General features: G+C 39.8%; 3 protein-coding genes across 3 annotated transcripts in view; 2 read left to right on the top strand and 1 right to left on the bottom strand.

Annotated features, from left to right (window-relative positions):
- The first annotated feature begins 1,199 nt into the window (after positions 1-1,199).
- Positions 1,200-9,322, top strand: zranb2 (zinc finger, RAN-binding domain containing 2). Its single transcript, XM_037535111.1, has 10 exons — positions 1,200-1,432; positions 3,806-3,858; positions 4,217-4,325; positions 5,873-5,955; positions 6,116-6,192; positions 6,896-7,024; positions 7,138-7,286; positions 8,359-8,430; positions 8,868-9,037; positions 9,267-9,322. The coding sequence occupies exons 1-10, from the start codon at positions 1,377-1,379 to the stop codon at positions 9,320-9,322; spliced, it is 954 nt and encodes a 317-aa protein (XP_037391008.1). The 5' UTR covers positions 1,200-1,376.
- A 2,249-nt stretch (positions 9,323-11,571) lies between these two features.
- Positions 11,572-22,682, top strand: ptger3 (prostaglandin E receptor 3 (subtype EP3)). Its single transcript, XM_017720878.2, is given in 9 exon segments — positions 11,572-11,893; positions 11,895-11,987; positions 11,989-12,043; positions 12,046-12,257; positions 12,259-12,483; positions 12,486-12,554; positions 18,344-18,415; positions 18,417-18,489; positions 18,492-22,682. Coding segments are annotated over 9 exon segments (1,191 nt in total). The 5' UTR covers positions 11,572-11,704; the 3' UTR covers positions 18,695-22,682.
- LOC108441379 (cystathionase (cystathionine gamma-lyase)) overlaps positions 18,243-26,736 on the bottom strand; it is a 74,821-nt gene continuing 66,327 nt past the window's right edge. The window contains exon 12 of the mRNA XM_037534856.1: positions 18,243-18,571. Within this exon, the coding sequence (XP_037390753.1) occupies positions 18,569-18,571 (3 nt within the window). The 3' untranslated portion in view covers positions 18,243-18,568. The remainder of the gene's footprint in view (positions 18,572-26,736) is intronic.

The following is a 26,736-nucleotide window of genomic DNA, read 5'->3' as shown; positions in this document are numbered from 1 at the left end:
AACAAGACCCCGAGATACTTGAACTCCTCCACTTGAGGCAAGAGCTCATCCCCGACCCAGAGAGGGCTCTCCACCCTTTCCCGCGTGAGAACCATGGCCTCGGATTTGGAGGTACTGATCCTCATCCCGGCCGCTTCACACTCGGCTGCAAACCGATCCAGTGAAAGCTGAAGTTCACGGCCTGATGTCCCCAATAGGACCACATCATCTGCAAACAGCAGCGATGTGACCCTGAGGTCAGCAAACCGGACACCCTCCATCCCCTGACTGCGCCTAGAAATTCTATCCATAAAAATTATGAATAGAATCGGTGACAAAGGGCAGCCCTGACGGAGTCCAACTCTCACTGGGAAAAAGTCTGACTTACTGCCGGCCATGCGAACCAAACTCCTGCTTTGTTTGTACAGGGCCTGAATGGCTCGTAGCAAAGAGCCATGTACCCCGTACTCCCAAAGCACCTCCCACAGAATACCCCGGGGAACACAGTCGAATGCCTTCTCCAAATCCACAAAGCACATGTGGACTGGTTGGGCAAACTCCCATGAACCCTCCAGAATCCTGGAGAGGGTAAAGAGTTGGTCCAGTGTTCCACGACCAGGACGGAACCCGCACTGTTCCTCCTGAATCCGAGGTTCGACTATAAGCCGGACTCTCTTCTCCAGTACCCCTGGGCTCATTTAGAACCATTTTATGTTTATATGGGCGGCCAGGGTTCTCCCTGTGTCTGCGTGGGTTTCCTCCTTCCTTCCTTCCAAGACATGCAGTGAGGCCAATTGGAGATGCTAAATTGCCCCTTAGGTGTGAGTGTCTGTCTGTCTGTCTGTCTGCTGCCTGCCCTGCGATGGACTGACGACCTGTCCAGGGTGTTTCCTGCCTTCCGCCCGAAGACTGCATGGACACACACCCTCTCACACACCTAGGGGCATTATAGTACCGGACTGTGCTCTATATAGAATTATATATCACACATTCGCCATCAATGTGAAGAACTATATCACCATGCAAAGAACCATTTAAGCATGAAACTGTTATATAACTTGTGGTTCTAAAGAAGCTTTAAAGAACCCATCTCTTTTGTAATGTTTTCTTTTCTAAAACAATGTCTAAAAACAACTCTCCCGCTCCTCTGTGGGGTCCTTTCACTGAGTACCTGCATGCAGTGCCTGTATCAAAAGACTGGATTAAAAACAAAAGCCTCAGATCACAGAATCTGCAAACGACATCTGTCGTTATTAGAAATAATTGTTGTAATAAATAAAATTTTGCATATATCTGAACTGAGCGAAAGAGGAATAGGCCGTGACGGAAATCTGAATATTTTCGCGCCGTCCTTTTTCCGCTGGATTCCTCATGGGCAGCCAGTTCTGGAGACAAAAATGTCTGGGAAGAGTTTTAGGGTGAGCGACGGAGACTGGATTTGTCCCGATAAAAGTAAGTAAATCGTTTATTTCGATTTGGTAGAGCATTAATCCTCAGCTGGTGTTTGTGTGTACGTTAAACGCCGAGGCTCTGATTACGAGTTCGGCACAGGTTAGGATGTATTAGCTAGCTGCCGTAGCTTAGCATGCTAACGTTAGCTCACGGTGTACCTGCCATGGCCTGCAGCGTCTCCCAGACAATAGCCTGTGGCTCCCGAGTTACCTGCTGCTGTTTGATGACTTAAGAGCTGTACTGCAGCTTCTTAAACTTAATTTTATTAGCTTGTTGAAGCGCAGACTGCCGCCGGCAAGGCTGTCGCGTTCGTGTTCGGGACCTCTAGCCGAGTAGCTAACTCACTAGCTAACGTTAGCTATGTAGCTAACTGGCTAACGTGTGCTGGCATTCACCACACAAAGCTGATGTTAGCTAACGCTAAGCTGCTCCACACACACACACACACACTGCCAACTTTGTCTTGGGGAAACCTTTTGTACCGAGTTGTGAAATCAGGGAAAACATGATTGCGGTACTGAGTTATTAAGACACTAGCGCACGTTTTAAAAGTGGAGTGTTCAGAAGGTGAAACACGAGGAAGTAGTGTCAGGGATTTCGGGCAAGCCTGGAAAGTCTGATGGGGGAATTCATTAAAAGTTGAGTGTCGTGTAAAATGGTACATTCTGCAGCATTTTGAGTGAACATATCCTGAGCACAATGCGGCTTGTAAGCCAACTGCTGTCACAGCGATGATATACCCTGCACAAGTAAGGTGTGTGTCATCGTTAGTGACTTCATTTTGTGTGTCGTGTAGAGAAGCGTGCACTGACCTCGCCTCAGGGTTTAGACCATTCTGTTTAGGTCCACAGACTTTATATTAGTGGGTTAAATGTGTAGCACCGTGTTACATATAAGCCTAATTCAACACACATCTCATCACTTTATCTTAATGACAGACAAACCAGAGAAGAATAGAGTTGATGCTTAATCAGTGAGAATGAAGCCTTTATTTGTCACATAGTCACCAGAGTAACCAGCGGAAATTTTGATCAACCCGTTCCGAGCACATACAATATGACAAGGGGGGGAGACAGGAGAGGAAGACAGGAATCATGGAATCTACAGAGAAACGCCCTACTTCGGCATCCCAGTCCAGGTATCTCAGTTCACAGGGTGGTATGGCGATAACGCAGCAAAATTGCCATGGAGACAACCTTGATCGGGTCCAGGCAGAGTCAACAATCAGCAGGAATCCAGGGAAGTGAGGGAGGGGATGAAGAGCATCTCGAAGCAGTGATCCTCTGGGGGAGATGTAATGTACCAGCCAAGGCAAGGCCATGCTGATACGGGGAGCCGAAAGCAGATAAGAAAGGGTTGCAGGCTTAGAGCAAGTAGCCGTATTTTTTAACGGTAGCTCACCAAGTTCATTATGGTCACTCCAACGATCCATTTTCCTTTGCAAAGCCGCTAACTTCTCCACAATGATATCCAGGTATGACTTAACAGTCAAAGTCTGAGAGTTGACAGCTCTGCCCACCACTTCAATCATGTCGGGCAGCTTCAAAGGACCGTGGACAGCTGCCTCCATTCTGCGAAATTTCTCGGTACACCAGGGTAATGCCTAATCCAATCAGCAAAACACCTGTGATCATGGTTCCGAATAGGTGAGACGTCCTCAATATCCTCCACGGAGAGAGCCACCAGGCACACGACACGCCACCTCTCCCATGCATCCATCGTGTAGCCAGCTGCAAACATTCCGGCAGGACAGGTTGGTTCCCCGAACCAGGACTTCTCATCGAGAAGATGGTGTCAGTTGCGTTGAGAGACCATTTGATCAAATCCATTTTTAGGTTTGAAGAACAGTGCGGAGACACAGAAGCAAAGCAGCAGAGATAACAGAGAGGGAGAAAGTGCGACCGCCTTCGTTGAGAGCCAAAGTAGAAGTGCACAGAGATCAGAGTGGAGTGTAGTACGAAATAACGTGGAAAGCAGGTTGAGTCAAGGGGCTCTTGTTCCAGAGCATGGAACATGCTGATGTCCAGCCTTTTAGTGTTTTAAAATATATATAAATAAATCAACCAATTTAATCTGCGTTTTGCAAGTGTGATTCAGTTTTTGTAATGTTTTTGATGCTCTACATTGGATTTTAGTGTAATGCCAGGCTGTAAGTGGAAAAAAATACTGCCTAAATAGTGTCTCAGGATGTATAATGTCCAAATAAAAAAGCTTTTCATTGTAATGTATTTCTAAAATATTTGTAATCTGGAAAAAGTCCTGAGGTATTGAAATAATTCAGTTAAATACAGAAACTGTAGTTTGTTGCGAAGCAGTGCTTTACTTTGCTTTCTATTTTTGAGCTTTTGTTTTTTCTCTTCCTCCCCCCCCAAAGGTGTGGAAATGTGAACTTTGCCAGAAGAACAAGTTGTAACCGATGTGGACGGGGTAAAAGATGCATATATATTTTGATGTTAAAAAAGTTTGTGGCCTCATTCTCATTTGGTCTGCAGTTTTCCAGAATGTGGTTAATTCATTTTGTTGTATGTGTAGTAGAGTAGTACATGTCATTATACATCTGGCTGGGTTTCCCAAAAGCAACTTGGCGCAAAGATAAATCTTAAATAATAGATTGAGCATCAGACTGAATACTCTCTGCCAGTTCAGATGATCTTAACACTAAAATGCTTTTGGGAAACTGGTAGCTGTACTGTTGGCATGCTTATATTGATATATAGTCAGTTAAAATGTCAATTGCTTAATCTGAAAGCTTGACTGTATATGTATGTGTTGTGTTTTTCAACAGAGAAAACTACAGAGGCAAAGCTGATGAAGGCTGGTGGGACAGAGATTGGGAAGACCCTGGCTGAAAAGAGCAGGGGACTCTTTAGTGCAAACGACTGGCAGTGCAAAACGTAAGTATTCCTAAAGGAATAAATTGATATCAAATCTTGACAAAAAGTACAGCCTTAAAAATAGTACTCTGTAGAGTCTTTCGCAAGATCCTGACACATATGTACCTACACATTAAAAGCTGTCTTTTGCTCATTTCACAATTTTTTTTTTCATTAATTTCACCCCAAAAAAACTGCAAGGTTTGCAAAGGGTGAATAAGACACTGGTTTTGTTTCCAGTACCAGATACACTATATTTCCAAAAGTATTCACTCACACATCCAAATGATTGAATTCAGGTGTTTGTCGCTTCCATGACGACAGGTGTATAAAACCAAGCACCTAGGCATTCACACTGCTTCTTCAAAACATTTGTGAAAAGAATGGGTTCGCTCTCAGGAGCCCCATGAATTCCAGCATGATACCGTGATAGGACGCCACCTGTGTAATAAGTCCAGTCGTGAAGTTTCCTCACTACTAAATATTCCACAGCCAACTGTGGTATTATAACAAAGGTGGAAGCGATTGAGAATGTCAGCAACTCAGCCACGAAGTGATAGGCATGTAAAATGACAGAGTGGGGTCAGTAGATGCTAGTGCGCAGAGGTCACCAACTTTCTGCAGAGTCAATCACTACAGACCTCCAAAACTTGGTGGCCTTCCGATTAGCTCAAGACAGCATAGAGAGCTTTATGGAATGGGTTTCCACAGCAGCTGCATCCAAGCCTTACATCACCAAGCATAATGCAACGCATCAAATGCAGTGAAGTAAAGTGCCTCCACTGGACTCTAGAGCAGTTGAGATGTGTTCTTTGACTAATCACGCTTCTCCGTCTGGCAATCTGATGGATGACTCTGGGTTTGGTGCTTTGCCAGGAGAACGGTACTTGACTGACTGCATTGTGCCAAGTGTAAAGTCCAGTGGAGGGGGGAGGATTATGATATGGGGTTGTTTTTCAGGAGTTGAGCCCGGCCCCTTAGTTCAGTGAAAGTAGCTCTTAATGCTTCAGCAGGACAAAGAGATTTTGGACAATTTCATGCTCCCAACTTTGTGGGAACAGTTTGGGGATGGCCCTTGTTCCAACTGACTGCGCACCAGTGCACAAAGCAAGGTCTATAAAGACATGGATGAGCGAGTTTTTGTGGAAGAACTTAACTGGCCTGCACAGAGTCCTGACCTCAACCCGATAGAACACCTTTTGGTGTTTTGAATTAGAGTGGAGACTGCGAGCCAGGTCTTCTCATCCAGCATCAGTGTTTGACCTGACAAATGCGCGTCTGGAAGAATTGTCAAAAATTCCCATAAACCCAATCCTAAATCTTATGGAAAGCCTTCCCAGAAGAGTTGACGCTGTTATAGCTGCAAAAGATGGGCCAACATCATATTAAACCCTATGGATTAAGAATGGTACATAACTTAAGTTCATATGCATGAGAAGGAAGACAAGCGAATACTTTTGGCAATATAGTTTATACTCTTGTAAGTAAGCAAGTACATTTGTGGATTTGGGTTTTGTAGAATGCATCAATATTTAATTAAAAATGCTGTTCCATGTTTGTGTTTGTAGCTGTGGCAATGTAAACTGGGCCAGAAGATCAGAGTGCAACATGTGCAACACTCCCAAATATGCCAAACTTGAGGAAAGAACAGGTATTTCATTGACTGAAGGACAATTGAATTTGAACTTTTTTGGTTAAAGACCTTATGGAGACTGTTTTAAGTAATGCAGGTGGTGTATAATTGCATGAATGACTTTTCTCTTGATATGACAAGCTTAACAACTCTTCCTTGTTTTTGTTTTCTTTAACAGGATATGGTGGAGGCTTCAATGAGAGAGAGGACTTGGTTTACAATGAGCGCGAAGAGTCTGATGGAGAATATGATGAGGTGAGTTCTTGCACTGCTGCCTTTTCTACACCATTGTAGTATTATGAGAATGAGGCCAGATATTTTGTTATGAAGGCAGTTTTAGCTATACTTAAAGTGGGATGCTGTGTATCCTCAGCTGGCTTATTTGGGTCTTATTTGGATTTTGCTATTTTTGTACTGATTCAAATTCCCCAAAACGCTCACACAAGTCTGTCAACTAATGCTGCTGTCAAAGCTTTGCTGTTGGTATGTTAAGTTGATCCCAGACCTGTCAAACACCAGTTGGCCGTAATGTGGAAAATGGGATGTTTTCCAGAACTGTCCTGTGACTAACAAGTTCTTGGCGGTTTTACCTGTGTAGAGCATTAGTAGAGAGCCTAATGCTTATGTTCGTTCATCTACAGAAGTCATCTATCATTAGCAGGATAGATCTCCTTTCATGGTGGCACTGAGATTTAGTAACGTGTTAGGTTTGTAATACACCAAAATTACAGGGGGAAAAATGTGGTATGCAAGCTCACAGCTAAAATCTTTTACTGCTATGTGGTTTGCATCCCCAGGAAATCAGAATTACTTTCTATTTTTGCTTATACATTAGCACGTATTATGAATTTGTCTTGGTACCCTCAACACAATTTACATGTATAAGTGCACATTGCATTTATTACTGTGGTAACTCATGTACATTGCGCTGTCGGTAATCATCACATTATTCTTACAGTTTGGTCGTATAAAGAAGAAATATCGTGGGAAGAATAAGAAAGAGGATGAGAAGAAAGCAGAACCTGAAAAAGATGACGATGACGAAGATGAAGAAGAAGATGGAGATCTTTCAAAGTATAAACTCGATGTAAGATTATTGATGAGACATTTTAATCACATTTGTTCTACTTGCAATAGATCTAAAATAAATTTTTGTATCTTTTACGTGGCTCATCATTGAACCTTCTTAAATCTCTTTAGGACGATGATGATGACGAAGATGAAGCAGATTTGTCCAAATATGATCTGGATGCTGATGACTGGAAGCCATCTGAGAAGAAAGGGAGTGGCTCGGGCTCTTCTCGGTCTTCCTCTCGTTCCTCCAGTTCAAGTTCACGGTCCAGGTCCAGGTAAACGGGTACAGGTCAAGGGTAACGCCAGACAAAATGTCAGTATCAGCTCAAATCTTCATTCAAATTTGTTCATCATAATGTTTGTCACATTTTATGTTTTCTTTATTGCTTTTTTTCTTTATAAATATTGTACTCCACTTGCTATTTGTGCTAGTTTGTTTGATTCTGACATGAAAGCACAAGGCACTGTCTTATCAAGATTTTTTTGTGTGTATGTGATGTGAGCATTAACAACAAGCAACAAGTGGGCTGGAACAGCTCTCTGAAAGAAAATTATACTAATGACCTGGACTCTCTTAACTGAAACAGGTTGAAAAGATAACAGATTTTTCCTTAGAGTGTTTCCAAGAAGAATGAGCCTTTATTGAACTGAATAACATTTGGTGATGGATCAAATTTTGAGTGGTTTGAAAATTACAGTGATGTCACAGACATACATATGAACTTCAGTTTTGATAATCTGGTTGTAGGAAAACCTTTGAGAAAGTCCGCACTTAATTACAGAAGGCATTTCCCAGATCTTAATTGCAGCACATAATGACAGTCGTTCCTCTGAACTGGGCTTTTTTTTAGTAAATAATGAAACAAGCACTATTATTTTGGTCATTTAAATGTCAAATACCAGTTTGGGTCGCATATGCCTGCTTAATGAATTGTCACTAGAAAGCAGGAACTTTGTCATGATACCAATGTTCTTGAATACTCTGTATAAACAAAAACAATATCAAAGCGCTTCAATAAAAACCACATAAAAGCAAGCATTGGACCGACTAATACTAAGACATAACGTCTTCCCATAACATGCTTAGTTTCTGGTTTCTTGGACATGTAGTAAACCTAAATTCCAGTGCCATTAAAACACTGTATAGTCTGGGCTTAGGCCTTTCTGGGAACTAGCTATTAGGTTCACAGAAAAGTTAATATCTTCTTCAAATGCATTCTTTATAGAGAGAGGAGAGTATTGGTCTGTCCTAGTATAGACTGATTGGGCCTGTACAAGTGGTTAACCATGTATCAGTACTCTTTCATGTTGTGGGGGAAATTGGAAATGTGTTGCTTTGTTTTGCAGATCCCGGTCCAGGAGCTCATCTGGTTCCAGATCACGCTCTCGCTCGAGGTCTCGCTCGAGGTCTCGCTCAAGGTGAATGAGGTGACATGCACTCTCCAAGGGAAAGAGTGTATGTGAACTGAAAGTGGTTGCAGTAACCACTCTGGCCTCAGCAGAAACTGATTTAATGGGCTGCAAGAAAGCTTAGAAATATTAGTCTTTGCATAAGAACTTTCTTTAGATTCTTGTCATGTGTCATGCTGAACAGTTGTGGTTTATGTGTAGAAAGTCAGAAAATACTTCTTAGATACATTCAGTGGTTGGCAGTGTTTCTACACTCTGGTAAATTGTATCTAAAATGTTCTGTGGTGTTACAGTGGCATTACATATTAAAACAACCCACAGTCAGGGTGAAGCTGTTTCTATGAAGATGTTTTTCTGAAAACAGTACCTGTCCTATGTAGCTGTTGAATAATTCAGTTGTATTTGTATAACTGATGAGAGTGCCTACTATATATCCCCTTTAAAAGATCCAGCTCCCGCTCTGGGAAAGGCTCAGCTTCTTCAAGAAAACGGTCTCACACGTCTTCACCATCCCCGGAGAGAGGTCAGAAGAGGAGTCGCTCCAGGTCCTCCTCTGGTGGCCGCAAAAAAAGACGTTCTCGATCACAGTCGTCAGAAAGGTTTGGGTTTCTGTGGTGTAAAAAAAACAATGGTCTACTCCTGTCATTTTTATTTTTTGTATTGTATCAGAAATGAATGATAATGTCAGAAGTCTATGGAACAGCTTGAGCAGTTGGTGTATGACAGAGTCACTGTACAAACTTTGATTTTTAACCTAACATGACTTGTTTCAGAAGCTGGTGATTCACATAGTTAAATAGGCTATGGTCTTCTCCCCCCCCCCCCCCTTCCCTATGTCTCTGTAGGCGGCCGTGGCTCATCAGGATCTTCTCACTCTGGCTCAAGCTCACGAAAGAAGTGATTTTACTAATGAAACTGTCTTCAAAACACAGGGGGAAAAGTCTTTCTATAACTGCATGTTGTGTTTGGAGAAATCACAAACTGTGCTATTTCAAGTATTAATGTTGCAGTACTCAACGTTTCTCGTCATAAATTCAAGTAACCGTAATCTGCCTTTCTTACCATTTATAGGCTAGCTGAACCCTTCAACAATACCGTCTCAGTGGTTTTACAGAGAATAATAGCACATTTATTGGTTCATATTTTTGAAATTCATCACATTGACTGCTTTTCAAAAATATAGGTTATGAGAATTATGTTCATTAGCTAAACATTCACTTGCAATATTTAGATGCTGCTTTTACAAATCCCATGTCTGGTTAGTTAAGACAGCCTTAAGTGATAAATTACGTTACTGACTCGGGTCTGTGACATCTTGGAGGGTAGCAGATAGACTTTTTTTTTTTCTTCATCTAATTGTGTGGTAAAGGTAAGTATATTTTTCTTTTTGTTGAAAAATGTCTTGGCCAAATTGCTATAATTATATGGGAATTTTTTTAGTTCTTCTTTAAGTGTTCTGTTTCTGTGCAAAGACAGTCTGAAGCAGTTTGAAAAGCAGTGATCAATTTGCAACTGCTGATGTGGACTACATAATTCATCTGTAAAAAGTAACCTGAAAACCTAGGGTTTCTTTTCCCTTCAGGCAGCATTTGTAGGAAGTGAAAATTGTACACCATTAATTGGAACTCAATGGCAATGTGATCAACATGAATAAAATCTGTTAATCTAACCCATTTTGTATGGCATATTTCTTTTGTGCTGTAGGTCAGTGTGGTAGATCTGGTGGGTTTGCACTGTGTAGGCTAAAGAGGTTTAAAACCTCTTAACGGGTAAGCCATAGCCTTTTACAGGACAGGTTATGTCTCAAACCTGTGATTGTGTGTAGTTATGTGTGATTCTTTTATGGATGGTTGGAAATTGTTCTAGTCCATGTGTAAGTAAGATTTTGAAGTGTTCTGAGAGCAGTGCATTGTTTTGAGCTCTAGGTGGCACTTAGCACGCTGTACGCAGGCCTGGGTTTGATGTTCGTGGAGGCTTTTTTTTTTCCAGAGAGCTCGTAACACTTATTAAAGGACCAGTAGCCTATATATCTTTGTAATTTCTGTATCCGGTCCGTGTGGTTTTATGAACGTAGAAGTCAAAATTCATTTTTTACATCCGTTTCCCCTTAGAATTGAGCAGGCTGTCTTGAATAGTGCATGTGCTGTACTTCATTCAAGCAGCAGTCTAGGCTGAAACCGCTTAACTTCAGGGTGAATGGGAGGGGCTAAATTGCAATAGGCTGAATAGGTGGATGGATGTTCATGTTTTTGTTACATCACAAAAGAAATTCAAAACTACATTTCAGCTTTGCTTCCATACACCGATGTTTTTCTAACCCCACAGAATATAGTACACCAAAGGTACGAGGGTGTCAATACAAAACCTCGTGCAATACGAAGATTTGAAAACGCCTGTCGTCATTTGTGTGTGAATACCACCCGCAGACACTTCTTCATGAAAATGATTACATTTAAAGTAAACTTAAGTTTTTCCTTTTTCTGTAAAGTTACCATTTTGGAGATACGGGGTTTTATTCCGACAACAGACGGAGTAGTTTTGTTTTCCGTGATATATCCCTTCAAGTTGTGGTTTATGAGTTGGCTGAATGACTGGGAATAAAGATGCTCTTTTCCCATAAACTGCCCTGTAGTCTACTTGGACTGCACAAAACTGTTTTTCTGATCGAGCCCAAACGGCTGATGTGTCTCGGATGCAAGGACTGCAGCGAAGGTGGAGTACAGGACTGAGGGGCGGGGATAAAACGCTCAGGTCACAAGGTTTTGGCAATTTTTGGAAATTTCTATTCATGACTGAGCAGAAATGTGTGTGTGTGTGTGTGTGTGTGTGCGGGCAGTAATGCGGCTGATGTTTCCCATCCCAGCCTGTTGTAGAGAACTTAAGCCCGTTCACATGTTTGCTCTGACCGAGCTCGACCACAGCCAAGTGTGTTGGAATAGAGCGAAATGTTGAACCCGTCCTGGCGGTTAAGCAGGGCTGGGAGTGCCTGTGTGCAGAAACATTGTCATTTTGACGCCTGGTTTCTGGAAATGGTTAGTTTCCCTTTAGGAAATGAGGACGTCAAAACACTCCAGCCGTGTCTTGCGTCGTGTGTTCTGCTGTTTAATTGTGTTTGAAGTGCGCTTTTATTGGAGCGCGCAGCAGAGCGGCGAACAGGTCCGTGCTGGAGTCCCGCCTCTGCGCGCAGCGTCCTAAAGCGCAGCACCACAGCCTGGAGTCTGGAGACGCGCTCCAAACTCCGGCCAGCTTCAGCTCCAGCCCGAGCCATGAACCCCGAGAAAGGATGACCTCGAGGTGTAAACCCGCTTTCCCTCCCAACATTTCGACCGAAGCCATGTGGGAGTCGAACGTCTCTAAAGCTGCGCGCGACGGCAGAACCAACAGCAGCGCCGGCTGTGGATCGGTGTCCGTCGCCTTCCCCATAACCATGATGCTGACGGGGATGGTGGGCAATTCCCTCGCCATCATACTGGGTTTATAGCTCGTACAGGAAAAAGGAAAACAAAAGGAAGCAGTCGTTCCTGCTCTGCGTCGGTTCTTTGGCGCTGACCGATCTTTTTGGGCAAGTTGCTGACCAGTCCCATAGTCATCTCCGTGTACAGAGTGGAGCTGCAGTGGGATCGGGTGACCCGTCGCGAACTTTGTGCGCCTTCTTCGGAGTCTGCATGACCACTTTCGGCCTCTGCTCTCTCTTCATGGCCAGCGCGATGGCGATCGAAAGGGCCTTGGCCATCACGGCTCCTCACTGGTACTCAAACAACATGAGAACCAACGTGACCAAGCAAGTGCTCGTCACCGTCTGGTGCCTGGTCCTGCTTTTCGCACTGCTGCCCATACGCCGGTGTGGGAGAGTACACCCTGCAGTGGCCGGGCACCTGGTGCTTCATCAGCACGGGGGACAGAGATTTGGGCAACACGTTTTTCGCCACTACGTTCGCCGCCTTGGGCACGTTCTCGCTGCTCGTCACTTTCTTCTGCAACGTGGTCACCATCCACGCGCTGGTTGCGCGGTGCAAAGCCAAACCCAGCGCGTCGCAGTCATCCAAACAGTGGGAGAGACCTGACCACGGGAGACGGTCATTCAGCTGCTGGGGATCATGTGCGTCCTGCTTATCTGCTGGTCCCCTTTACTGGTGTGTACATCTGTTCCAACTCTTACAGATCTTACTGTTATTCAGCACCACAGAGATCAGTTATGTGTTCAGGATTCTGGATCAGTTTAAAGCTGGTTGGGTGTAAAATCTGGCCTCGGATCTTTTTGGCTGAGTTGGCCGGTAACTAATTTCATGCCTTTAAATCAACAGGTAGGGCCTGGCTGGTTTCAAAGTTGTAAAATATGCCTCCATAATTACTTAATAGTACTACTGAGATTCATGTCACCTCAGCTTGCTGACTACAGCGTGTACACACCTAAATTGGTGGTTCTTCAAAGGTTCTTTAGTAAAGGATATGGTCCTATATAGAACCATGAACATTCAAAGAACCCTTTCAATGATTAAAGGGTTGTTTTGCATCATGAAATGGTTCTTCAGATTGATGGATGATGTGCTGTAGATGGTTCTATATAGAGCTTTTTTGAGAAGGGTTTCTTATATTGTTACAGTGTCTGGCTTGTTACAACAGAAGAACCCTTTTCAAAAAGCTCTATATAGAATCATTTACAGCATGTTATCCATCAATCTGAAGAACCGTTGAAGAACCATCATTTATAAGTGTGTAAAAGGGCCACAAAGGCCATATGAGTGAACGATACATCCTGAGAAATGAAGCTGTTCTATCCCTTCATCCTTCTTGCATTGAGCTTTCTAGGTACACTTTGTGTGAAATTTTATGGTTTATTATTCTAAGCCATATCTTTGTCACTGAAAACATGTAAGCATCCATTTAAGGCCCGTTTTAGGCTCTAGTCTGTTTGTGTGAGTCCAACGGTGGAGTATTTACTGAATCCACATCTTCAAATGGATGTAGAGGCAGCATGACATTCTTAAAGGCTCCACTGATTTTTCAGAATGTCTGAACAAGGGAATCATTACAATGTAAACAAAGTAATTCAGAGTTGTTTGACATGAAATGCCAAATTGTAGAAAAACTGAGTTTATTAGACTACTTTAGAGTACAAATTTGTCCCACATACCCTATACTGTTACCATATATTTGTTCTCTCATTTGCTGAGGGAGTGGTGGATTAGGGTAGCTTTCTGACCAATAGAGGTGAGTGATATGGCAAAATATAAAATTACATTACTTAAAGAAATTTTCACAATACATAATATGTCACGATATATTTTCAGACGTCTGATCAGTTGGACCAGAGAAAAAAAATTGTAGTGCTACATTTAAAATGATCAAAAACTGTGAACGCAATCATTTTTATTCAATATTTTGCACTAAATCCTGTTAAACAGGGCTGTTTGCTCTACTTATAATGATGCATGCAGTTGGTCAGTGTTCTATAGGTAGGCTGCTAATGATTTTCACAATACGTTCAGAAAAGCATATTATATCATATTGTGACATAATTTGCCACGATAACGATATATATATTGTCATATTGCCCAGCTCTAATCATACATCCCACAATCCAACTCTGGGCAGACCTACCTCCTAGGAAGCTTTAATGTGAAATGGTACAAATATGCTGCCTGAATGCCTCAGACATTTTGGATGGATGGATAGATGGATGGATGGATGGATGGATCTTTACTGATACCAGAGGGAAATTGCAGTGTTTCAGTAGCAAGACATAGAATTACACATAAACTTACATATACTATGCAGAAAAATACAAAATAGAAATAAATCTAGACATAAGTTAAAGTACAAGAGAAATAAAGTATAAAAGTATGTGGTATGAGGTAGTCTAACAGCACATATTATAGACATAACTGAGTTGCATCAATATTGTAGTGTAAAGTGCATAATGAAAAGTGTCATTACATTAATTGTGATGTATTGCACAGTGTGTATTAATTGAAGAAGAGATACAGTGATGTGGTTCAGCACAATTCAGACAGCAGGAGATCAGTACCGTCTTTGCAGTAAGGAGAATTGTTGTAGAGCCTTATAGCAGTAGGTAAGAAAGATCTCACATGGCGCAGCTGTAACAAGATTGCCACTGAATGTGATAAGGTTTAGTGATAAGGTTGTGGCCTAAAGCATATTTGTAAAACGAATGCAGGGAGGAGAAATAAATAAAAGGTATTGTCAGGAAAAGTAGTCCTCAAACAAAACATCAGATTTAACGCTGTTTGACCACATTCAACTTTACAAATGAAACCTCATGTAGGCCTCTGTAAATTTTGGATAGCAAACAAAATAAAACTATTTGCACTGTTGCCACTGTGAGCCCTGGCTCCCATCACCACCAGTGTAAAGATATTTTAGTCAATAAGTTTCTCTACAATGAATAATCTCACATCAAAACAAATGGACTGGCTTTATTTACAGCTCAATGGTTGAACTGTGTCCAAATTTAGAAAAGTCAGTGGAATTCCTGCCTTAATCTCAAAATTTGGCTTGCCTACTGAAAAAAGAAATCTAAAAACATTAAATGTTTCTGCTGGTTCCTGGTGCTTTACTAATGTGTTTTGGCCTTTCTTGATTGTTTGATATCTTAATGGCTTAACAGGTGATTTGTAAATGATTCTACATGTAATTGATGGTTTTCTGAAGGTGTTCCACATGAAACTAGTGGTCTCTAATCTTAACCATTAATTCCTGAAGTAAAAGCACCTGGTTTTAATCCTAATGAATGTAACAGTATTTTTTCAGCACAGAGGGCTGTGAGGGCTTACAGCTTAAGTAGATGAGGACACTGTTTTGTTTAGTCAAGTTTTTTTTTTTTTTGCTCCCTGCAAGAAAAACACACCAAACTCAGTATATATTGGTTTTGGATGCTGGTGTGCTGGTTTACCAGTATACCCATGCTGGGTGACAGGTAACCAGCAACAGATCATCGTAAACCACCTTAGAGCAGCTCTGTCCCGTTTTATAATTTATTTTATTTATTTTTATTGTTGTTTTTAAAGCAGGGCCACTAGCTTCATTGTAAAATTTGCATTATGACGCTGAACCATTCTTGAAGAAAAACAGGTCAGTTTTCACATTTCATAGCAGAAAATCAACTGAGGGTTGAAGACTAACTTGAATTTATTAGCACTGTCTTCATGATAAATGCCATCATCCGGTCCGGGGGTTCAGAGTTTACATTCATTTATTACTAACTGTCAATAACCCTTGTACCTTTATTGCCTTCTGATCTAACGGTGGTTGTTAAGGCTTTTGTTTTGTGCTACTGATCCACTTCCCATGCTTTTTCCCTACCTCTATTCCTGCAAGCTACAACAGGACTGGCATCTAGTCCTATTTCCTGCGCTGTGATTGGCTAGTGGTTCATAGTCATTAGTAGTCGGCCAATAACTAATCCCAGCACAGAGGGTGGGGTTTGTCAGAATACTGGTGGAAAAACCTCAACACTCCTTTTCATCTGGTTTCCTTGTTTGCCATTGCGTCGACATGATTGATGTTGTTTCACCACACTGCAACCCAGACATCAGCTTATCAGACCACGTTTTCAAGCATCTGTTAAACATCATGTTGCTTTCATATAGCCTAACAGGTTGATTTTAAATCTCCAGGGACATTTAAATCTCCAGGTTACTTAGTCTTGTCAAATCCTTGAAAACCTTTTTATAAAAACATATTAGTTTGTGTATGTAGACTATATTTAGTATAAAACAGTCCTACAGCCTTAACATTGACCATCACACATTTTGGTCTTTGGTTTGGTAGTTTTTTCACTTTTGATGATGATTGTAGTCTCTTTATTTTACCTTCACTTACTTTCAATCCTGTGACTTTAGCACAAAGTAGGATGGCAGGCCTCCTTTGTTCCCTCTACTGTAATATGGCAGAGTAAAATTATTAGTATTCTCTTCAGAGTGTGTTCAGGTACTTTACGGCACTATGAGGCCAATAGTTCATGTCTTCTCTGAAGCCTTTGATGCAGCATCAGGCTTCAAAAGCGTCAGACAAGAAATGTGCTGCATTCATTTGAGCAGATAACTGGAGTTTGTGTGAGAGAAATTTAAAGAGGCAGCATAATGATAGAAAACTATTAGCTAGTAGAACTTTAAAGAAGCCATTTCCTGCAATATTCTTGTATCATCTTCTCTTCCTGAGGTCCATGTATGACATTATGGTTTGTGAAATTTTTTGCATGATTGATTTACATAATTCTTTTTTAACTTTATTCCTTAGACTTGAACTAGCTATTTTTGTTACTTCCTTTAAGGCTGATACATGACCTCTGGTTGGATTGGTTCCCTTGTTTATGACAAAAGCTAATGCTTGCCACAATACTGATGCTTGTTTATGAACTATTTTAAAATCAGTGCAAGGCAAGGGGATACCCTAAAAACATAGTCTGCTTCTTAACAAAAAACTGATGTTCCTGTTAAAGCCTGAGTAGACTGATACAACAGTCTGATGAGACCGTTATTAACCTCAGTGTTACTCAGCTAATCAGGGTTATATTCATGAGTAATAAGCTTAGCATCATTGTTGTACTGTAATTGTGCATAGTGTTTCGTGGCAAGTATGTAACTGAAAATCACATCTCTTTCCAGATTTGGGATTGTGATCATTAGGATGGCCTAGTTCATTAAAATAAGGACATTTTTCATGAACCACCTTAACAGAGAATTACATGAAGAAAACGGCCAACCAGTTACAGCGAGGAACCGTGAGAGTTAAATAACAACAACAATATTATATATATTTTTCCATTTGCAGAATATTTTACTTTTTTTATTTATTGTAAAGCAATATCCTACTCAATACATTTAGGACAGTGTATTCAGGATTCGGCCATCACTACATTTTCAAAATGTTCAAAACCTTTACCATTTGACATTTCAGTACCAGAACATCCTTCAGTACCTTTAGTTAGGGTACCATTTTGGTACCACTTTGCCTGCCATTTGGTATCAAATGTAGAAAAAAATGTAACTATTTTTTTGTAATTGACTCCATAATTTTACAGTCTGTCTTGATTCCACACACCACACACACACACACACTTTCTAAGCCGCTCCTCCCTAAGAGTCCCAGTGGTCATCGGGAGGAAGGCAGGATACACTCTGGTCAGGTCACCAGCCCATCGCATGGCAGACAGACATACACAATCACACTTTGGACTGTGGGAGGAAACCCATGCAGACACAGGGAGAACATGTTAACTCCACACAGAGAGGACTCTGGTCACCCAGCCGGGGAATCAAACCCTGGCCCTTCTTGCTGTGAGGCGACAGCGCTACCCACCGCACCACCATGCCGCCCTTGTCTTGATTCCAGGCCTTTAATTTAATTTTCCTATTCAAAAAGTTAGGCAGTAAATGTGCCCCTTTCCCCTGAGAAAAAAGAATGTAGCGTACCTTTAAAACTCATTTATGGTCAGTGCATAGGATTAAAATATTCCTGTACAGTACCTTTATTTCTGAGTTTCATCATCAGCATTAATAATTTGCCTGCTGTTCTGCACAACATAGAACACTGAAATATATCTTAATCTCTCTCTACACATACACATAGATAGATAGATAGATAGATAGATAGATAGATAGATAGATAGATAGATAGATAGATAGATAGATAGATAGATAGATAGAAAAATAGATAGATGATTTGTGGGGGTTTTGTGATGGAGACAATTTTTGTGATTCAAAAAAAGATTGATTGATAACACATTTATTACAACTTGCTAACTCATTTTTAGATTATAAACACACTTTTAAATTTAAAAACAAAAAGTTCAATTCCTCTGTTATGGCTTGACCTGATAAGCTATACTCTATTCCAGATCGATTTTTTAAAAATCTGTCCTATTAATTGGTCATGTATTTTGTCTGTCTATGAATTACAGATACTAATGTTGAAGATGATCTCCACCCATACGTCTTCTGATCAGTGCAAGCAATCGTCTGCTTCTCTCTTGTCCAGATCAGGACTTACAGATGGACTGTAACTTCTTTCTGACAGCCATACGTCTGGCCTCTCTCAATCAAATTCTGGACCTTGGGTTTACCTTCTCCTGAGGGAGATCCTGCTGAGGAAAGTTCTGCCAGTGGCTAACGCAGTGTCCAACTGCTCACTGGAAGGACAGAAAGAGACGCAGAAGGAGACCATGTTGGACATGACAAAGAAGCAGGCAGTTGAAAATGATGAGTTTCAGAAACTGTCTCCTCTCAGTCCTAGTGGAAGTGCACAGGCGTGACTTAAGTTATTTATATAATGCTATGTAAACATATGTTTTAAAAAGGGCAGTGGGATCTGTACGTTTAATCTCATTCTGAGAGACTCTGACTTTTGTGACATGCACTTGGCTCTGGTTGGTAGAACTTATGAATGCTGAGTGAACCCAGCATGCTAGCATGTGACCACTTGACTGTTTTAAGCAACTAGAACTGACCTGGCATTTGAAGCAGGGTTGCTAAATTACCATCCTGTGAAGTAAAACACTGTGGTGAGGGAAACTTAACAGCCAAAATACCCTGAATAGCAATATCAGATAAGAATGGATTCCTGAGTTTCAAAGGAAATTCAAAGAGCTTTTCATTAAACAGGTTGGTAATTTCAAATCATCTAAATAATGAATTGTTAGTGTGGCTACAGCATTGCACTTTTGTGTGCCAACAAAGTGAATGAGTAATTTAAGATCTTATTAATATAATATCTTAATTTACAGTAGTGCTTCTTTGCAGCAAAGCACTGGATGGTCCCAAAATATTTTTACATGCTGTTATGATGAGCATAAAGGTACAGAGGCTATGATGATGCATTTGTAACTAACATGCTGTACATCATGTCATGTGATGTTCCTCCACACAGAAGAACACTGTGCCAGGCCTACAAAGATTTGTTAATGCATGTTAAGCTTGAGTGAAACTTGGCATGTTTTCACGCTTGTATGCAGTGTTTGCATTCATTCCTTCATTTCTAGTTTCTAAATGCAGTAAACCATCACCTGTAGTCCCCACTACTACTCATACAGTAATGTTCAGCTTGCCCTTGAAGCTGGCCCATGTTCCTCACAACGTGATACCATTATCTGTCTGCACCACACACTGCAATGTCAGGGAGCATTTATGAGGACCCATGTGACTCAAGCTAATATGAACATTAGAATGTGTAGCTTTAACACATAATGACCTCCACTGTGCTGAAACAACCAGTCCTCAAATAATAATCAGTAGTTACTCTCCTCTTAGTTGGGAAACCCATTCCCTCCAAAAATCCCTGCTTCTCTGTGGCAGCAATGTGTCAAAATCTTGACTTGAAATTTCTAAATAATTTATTTTCCTGAAACACTGACTTAATATCTCAAAATAATTACTGTTTCTTCTCAAAACACTGACTACATATCTCAAAATCTGTCATTATTTTGATATCAGTACAATACTTTAAGAAAATGAGCCATTACTTTGAGATACAAAGTCAATGGTTCTAGAGGTTATCAATATTTTGTGAAAATATTTTGTCAGTAAAGTGAGAAAATTCATCATTATGTTGAGATACCAATTAATTTTAGAAGTTAGTCAATATTTGAAATATTAAGTCAATGTTCTGAGGAAATAGTCACTATTTCAAGGTAGTAATTCAGACATTGTGACATGCTGCTACCAGAAACAGAGGAGAAAAAAACAAACAATTAGGTGGGAATGGGGCTCCATATCTTGGAGAGGTGTTGCAATGTACCAAGCAGAAAATTAACCTTATGGATGAACAGTGCCTTATTTAGTCATTGCCAACAAGCTATCAAGACTCCAGCCTTATTGCATTTGTCATTATATAGCATTTAAGAGTTTAGTCTGCAGGAGACATTTACTGTGCCTTTCTGACTACAACATCGTAGCATTAAAGTTGAAAATTGTTGAAACAGGAATTGCAAAGGAATCATTGCTTCATTTGTGTTAGTTTAATTATCGAATCTTCTTCATTAATGCTGGGAATTAATGGTGTTTTTTCATGTGGAGATTTCTGGCTCATTCATAGCCAATAACAGCTGCAAAGTGAATCAGTAGTGTTCAGTTGAATTAGAGTTTAGCAATATGTAGAACAATGATTAACCAGTATGTATTGGAAAACATTTAATGAGCTTGAACTTTTAAAATACTGTCTGTATGTTTACCATGCATTGTCCTGAATTTGATCTAAAGGTGCCATTTATACTGTAATAATAAGTAGGCAGCTGACTCACAGACTCAAGTCTGTAATAACTCCCTCTAGTACCTCCTACAATACCAGATAGCCTATCTGTTCCCAGCAGCAGCGAGCGACTGTTCTGAATAGGCACTTAGCCACAAGAAAAGTGGGGAAGAACATGTTATGACACAGCTTTGCATTTAGTTTTGCTTTTAATTTTTACATCATTTTAATTTTGTAAATTAAAGATAAAATGCCAGAGAATGGGCTTAAAATTAAAATTTACAATCAGGCAGTTTGCACCCTTAGTAGTTTGCATATGTTTTAAGGAAATTAATGATTTGTTAAAACACACCCCACACACACAAACTTTAAATGAAACCATCTTAATGGACCTCTTGACTCCAGGCTCTAATTCACTGATTCCTTTGAGGTATTAATAGTGTTTATATGCTGTGGTGATAACTTTATCGTTATTTGTGAAGTATAGAACATTCACCAGGACTAACCAGCTCTGTATCACTGACTCACTCTTTCAAGCATGAAGCTGATTCACCAGTTATTCCTGTGACCATTCAGTGCTTTGTTTAAAGATTTTTATCCGAGCTGCAGCGTCGTGTTCCAAGGTCTTAGTGCTTCTGTTGTCAAAGGTGTTTGAGCTGTTACGGAAATACTGCTGGTGTTCTCGGAACAATGGATTGGGCACCCCAGAGTCCAGACCTAAACATCAATGAATTGTGTTTGGGCTTGATCATGAGAAGCAGAAAGTGCAACCACCTTCTACAACTGAACTTTGGAGGTTACAAAAAACCTCTTTGAAAAACTGAAAGCAGCTTTCCTGAGAAGATGGAACCTGTAATAAAGGCAAAGGGTGGACACCTAATACTGGAAAATTTAATGGTATGACCATTCTTACCAACACAAACCCTCTGTAACCAGATCTGAATGAAAATGTTGTGCAATCAGAAGCAAGTGAAAGATTTCATGTGGTTACTGACTTGAAGTAACCACATGATGGTCTGTTAAACTATGGTCTGTTAAAACTGTGATATCTTTAAGCTACCGTATGAATACTTGCATTGTATTTATAATATTAGTTTGGAATTGCCTACCCAAGACAAAGAATGGCAGAATGTATTAGAGTTGCAGTCCTCTTTAAAATGTTGTACGTTCCAGTACGATGTTAATACTGGAGTGTAATACAGGCACCATGGGTGTTATATGCATACGCATGCACCCCTGGTCAAATTACATGTTTTGTTGATTTTCTAAGTAAAACACACAGTTAACACATCCAATACAAACCTAAACATGATAGAACTGGTTAATATTCTTTTTCTTCACCCACTGCTGTACAGTAACAGAAGACATTTTAAAGGTGGCCAAACGTCTCTACACTTTGATGGGAGATTACAGAAAAAACAAGAATGAGTTTTGAGACATTCCCAAAGTGAATTAATATTAGGCCTTTACAGTGGAGGGCGCCAAGGACTAAACTTCAAACTTCAGGGTATTTCTTCCATGAATGTAATTTTCAATGTTACTGTGTGCTTACAGCTCATTTAAGCCACCATAAGCTATTACTATTGTAATGAGGGCTTTTACTGAACTGACATCAATGTAGGGACATGCTTTGCTTGCTGTATATTTGATAAGGAAATGTTTGCAAATGCTTGCAGTTGTTGAGTCTGTCTGTTCTAAGCCATCAATCAACGTTCTTTGCTTTTATTGTAGCTTCTGATGTGAGTCTAATCTGTCCTGCCAGTTTCATCTATGGGGATGGACTATATTTTACTTTGTCATATCTTCTCTGTAAAGGAATTGAAGTATTCAATTTTTTTGTGAAATGCCAATTCAGAACGTTGGACAATTATCATTAGGATTGTGAACTTGTGATGATAGTTTGTAAAGCCACCTATTAAGGTGAAATAATTCACAGGTCTGACCTCCAACACATTTCATTAATTTTACATGACAAAAACACTCATATGCTTTACTAGTGCTGGTGTATGTGCTGTTTGCCCAGCAGAATAAAAAAGGAGGAGAATGTGTGAATTTCATCATTTTTGGCCCATTTTTTTTGTCTGGAAATCTTCCTTTCTGAGAATTCAGATATTGTATTTGTATTTGCTGCTCTGGTTATACAGTACAGTGCAAAAATCAGAGACCACCTTCATTTATTTTATTTCTGTTCAAAACAGACTTAAGTGCAATTCATTTTTCAGGAGATATTACTGAGGAAATTAGGTATAGATAATCCACGTGTATAAGGAAAGAGAGATAAAGGAGAAAAAGCAAAAAAGAAACAAGAAATTTCCAAAACTAGAGTTCAAAAAATTGTTTTAAATGTGTAGAGAAATTTGGGCCTCCTAGCAACCGTACATGAAAGGTTGGGACTTGTAGGCGCGTCACCATCAGATAAAAAACAACTTAAGGCTTTCATTTTTGAGAGATGGGAGGAAAATCAAGCTCTTGCTTCAGACCTGAAAAAGTCCACAGGTGCTTCTGTCCATTCGTCCACTGAGAAGACAGCACTATCAATCTGGAAGGATCTGCCAAGAAGCCCTTACTGAGAAAAAGCAAAGAAGCTGCCTCAGTGTTCTCGGAACAATGGAACTGGCCACCTCAATCAGTCCAGACCACAACAGCAATGAAAGCCTTTAGGATTAGTGTGGATCGTCAGAAGCAGGAAAATGCAACCAACTTCTAAGACATTGTGAGGTGTGGAAAAATATCAGATTTCTTTGAAAAACTGAAAAGTTTCCCAAAAAGTATAGAAAGTGTAATAAAGGTAAAGGGTGGACACAGAAAAAGTGGAAAAAATGATATTAGAAAACTGAAAAAACTGTATTTCATGGCCATTTTGTATGGAAATTAAATAAATTAAAGGTGCTCTCTGACTTTTACACAGCACTGTATGTTCTATACACTCTTAAAAATGATAGTTCCAGTAACAGTTTTTTCAGTTCATTTTTAAAAAATGTACCAATTTAGCAAATCTACCCAGAATGTGGTTCTTTAACTTAAAAGAAAAAGCCCACACCTCATTTTAAAAATGAATTCATTGAAATGTTCTTTAAGAACCAAAGTAGCTATTTTAAAGAGTGCAGTCAGTCTGTGGTGCACTCTGCACTCTATCAAATGCTCCATGCTGTCTTACTTAAGATCTTGATCAGATAACATTGGCTGATCTTGTTGTGTGTGCCGGTTACACAACAAAGAACTACGTGCACCAAACATTCATCCTTTACAGAGTCTCAGTGTAGCATCCTAGCAAACTACAATTCGTGCACTACATTTGCAATTATTTACCTGTTTGTGGAATTTGTATGTAGATTTTGACCCATTGACAATTAGTGTGTGAAATGCTCATGACAACAGAAAGCAGTGATTATTACATTCAAATTGACATGTATTAATCTGAAAATGGTACAGAAACACAATATTTTGTTTAATTTCTAGAACATCTTTGTTTTTTGTAAAAAAGAGATGCTTGCAGCATGTTTCAAAAGTTGGTACAGGAGCATGTTTACCATCGTGTTACGTCAACTTTCCTTTGAACAAGAATTAATCATTTGGAGGCTCAAGAAGTCAAAGGATCCATTTTTTTCCCCCACTGTTCAGTTTTGCAAATCTTTAGGAGTCCAAAAGTACTGGGACTTTGTATTGTTGTTGTATTTTATACATTTTCAATGGGAAACAGTTCTGCACTGCAGGCAGGCCAATCTGGGATGTCCCTGAAAGAGATGGCATCTAAAAGGCAACATATGTTGCTCAAAATGTGTGTTAATGGTGCCTTCACAGATGAGCAGGTTATCCAATATTACACCTATACCATGACAGACCCTGGCAACTTTGCACAGGTAATAATATGGATGGTCTTTTTCTTCTTTTGCCTGCAGAACACAACGTCAAAGTGTTCCTGAGCCTATGCGGTGATATCCATCACATGCTCATTTTTACATGCAATGCCTTTACTCACAGAGCTTTCTTAAGAATCCTTTGATGATATTAAGCACTGTATAGGGTGAAACACCTAAACTCCTTGCAGTCGCTCACTGAGGAACCTAATTCTTAAACTGTTGGATTTCTGATTCTTTTTTGGCGAAGTGTCATACCTCAACCCATCCATGCCCATAAAGGACTCTGAATGCTCATTTTAAATAAAAGTATGATTGCATCATCTGTTTAAACTGATTTTTGAACATGTTCTTAGTCCTACATTGCCCCTGTCACAATGTTTTTGGAACATGTTGCAGGCAATTTATTTTTATTTGCATTTTATCTTGTCACATTTTTTTTTTTTTGCAAAGTCAAAAAAGTCAAAATCTGATTAAAACTAGTTAAACTGATAACACATGGTCAAAGTCAGTTTTCATGAATTACTATTACATTATAAATGAAATTAGTTGTACTCTAGCTGCAGTGGAAAAGACTGGGGATGGTCTTTAAAAGTATGTATCAGGTGAACTGATGGAGGCTGAAACTGAACTCTTTGCTTCCTAATTATATCATTTTTTTCTATTAATCCTTTAATCACACTTATTTGGTGGATTATTATAGTGGCATGCAATGTTAGTCTAATTCAAATGTTAGTATTATTGATTTTGTCTGAGCCAATTTAGTTTGTCCATTAAATTTTAAGGAAACCGTTCTGTGGAGAACCACTTTAAGCTACTTAGGGACATTATATTCCGTTTAGGGACAAAATGTCTTTATACAATGATCACAATAGGGGATAGTAGAGGTTACACCATCCATTAGTGGATGTATTGAATGCTCACCTACTACTGTAATTCCACATAATGTAACTGACTAATGTCCATAATGGTTATCTGAGAATTCTCTGGAGCTCTGCTACTGTATTTGTGCAAGAAAACTCCAGCAAGAAATGATTAATGAATGAAACAGATTCTGCCAGTTAGATGAAAGTATTGGAGATAATTATGGAAAAATCCCAGGGGACAAATACATTCAGACTCTGAATCATTTCTCCCTGTCACTGCTAGCTGCTGCAGCTGCATTTTCAGTAATAAAAATATAGTTACGAAGCCAGGTTATTCCCTCCTTAACAAGTTTTCATGGTGTGTCTCATGTACCACAAAAATACACTTAAATGACATTTGTCTTTATTTAAAGGGGAATCCCACATATTATAATTTTTTCTGCTTAAATATATCATTAAGATGTGAACAAAGTCAACAAAGTTCCAGATAAAATTACTGGGACACAATTGTTCCCAGTGGTGGTGATAGGAAAGAGATGTCTGAAGTGTTGAATGCATCTCTAAACAACCTCACAGAAAGCTAAAATCATTATGGATATGCTTAATTCTGTTTTACAGGAGATTACGAAATGGCTTTGACATACAAATGGAGGTTTTCTGCAGGTACATTTTTCATTCATCAAGGTATGTTCCCTCGAAGGTGCAACAGTGGTTTAAGGTCCAATTGTACCTTAAATAAGTTTTACCCAGGTGAAAAGTACATATTTGTTAAATGCTTAAAAATGCTTAAAAAATGCTTTAAAACAGAACAATAAAATAAAAGCCTGGAGATGAGGCAGGGTGCATGGAGTCAATACAACCTAAGTTGACAATATAATATAAATATAATTTCATAAAATTTCAATGGATTATGGTACAATTATGTTCCCTGACTGAAGGTACTGAGATGTACCCTTGAGGCTACCACCCCGGTGACAGTTTCATACTTTTTTCTGGATAAAGTGTTGTTTTCTTTGATCTATTCTGGGTAGAGAGGTACATGCAGGGTATTTAGGGATTTTTTTCACATTTAACATTTTCATCATTCAAGTTCACTGGTGGCTTTGCTTTGCAGCAATTTACTACTCACAAAGTGTCTCAAAAGCAACAGCACTCTCAATAGTCATACTGTTTATATATAAGTTGATTTAGTCTACAGTCAATAAAGTGTCAATTGGTTACTATGGTGCAACTCATTTATATAAGAATCAATAACAATAGCTTCTGCTAATAAGCACTTTCATTTAGGCTGAGTTATGTGTGCTCCGTAATAAGAAACAAGTATCATGGGGGACACATACAACACCATAAATGCATTTAACCTTTACCAGTCTTAATATATCTTCTTT

Source organism: Pygocentrus nattereri, chromosome 26 (genome assembly GCF_015220715.1).
Source record: "Pygocentrus nattereri isolate fPygNat1 chromosome 26, fPygNat1.pri, whole genome shotgun sequence".
NCBI classification, from domain to species: domain Eukaryota; kingdom Metazoa; phylum Chordata; class Actinopteri; order Characiformes; family Serrasalmidae; genus Pygocentrus; species Pygocentrus nattereri.
This window is presented reverse-complemented; position numbering and strand designations above follow the sequence as displayed.

Bases quoted from the DNA above. Each gene is read 5' to 3' on its own strand.
- zranb2 (XM_037535111.1), top strand. From the start codon at position 1,377: ATGTCTGGGAAGAGTTTTAGGGTGAGCGACGGAGACTGGATTTGTCCC. The intron at 3,859-4,216 runs GTAAAAGATGCA...GTTTTTCAACAG, and splicing joins TTGTAACCGATGTGGACGGG to AGAAAACTACAGAGGCAAAG. The intron at 5,956-6,115 runs GTATTTCATTGA...TTTCTTTAACAG, and splicing joins CAAACTTGAGGAAAGAACAG to GATATGGTGGAGGCTTCAAT.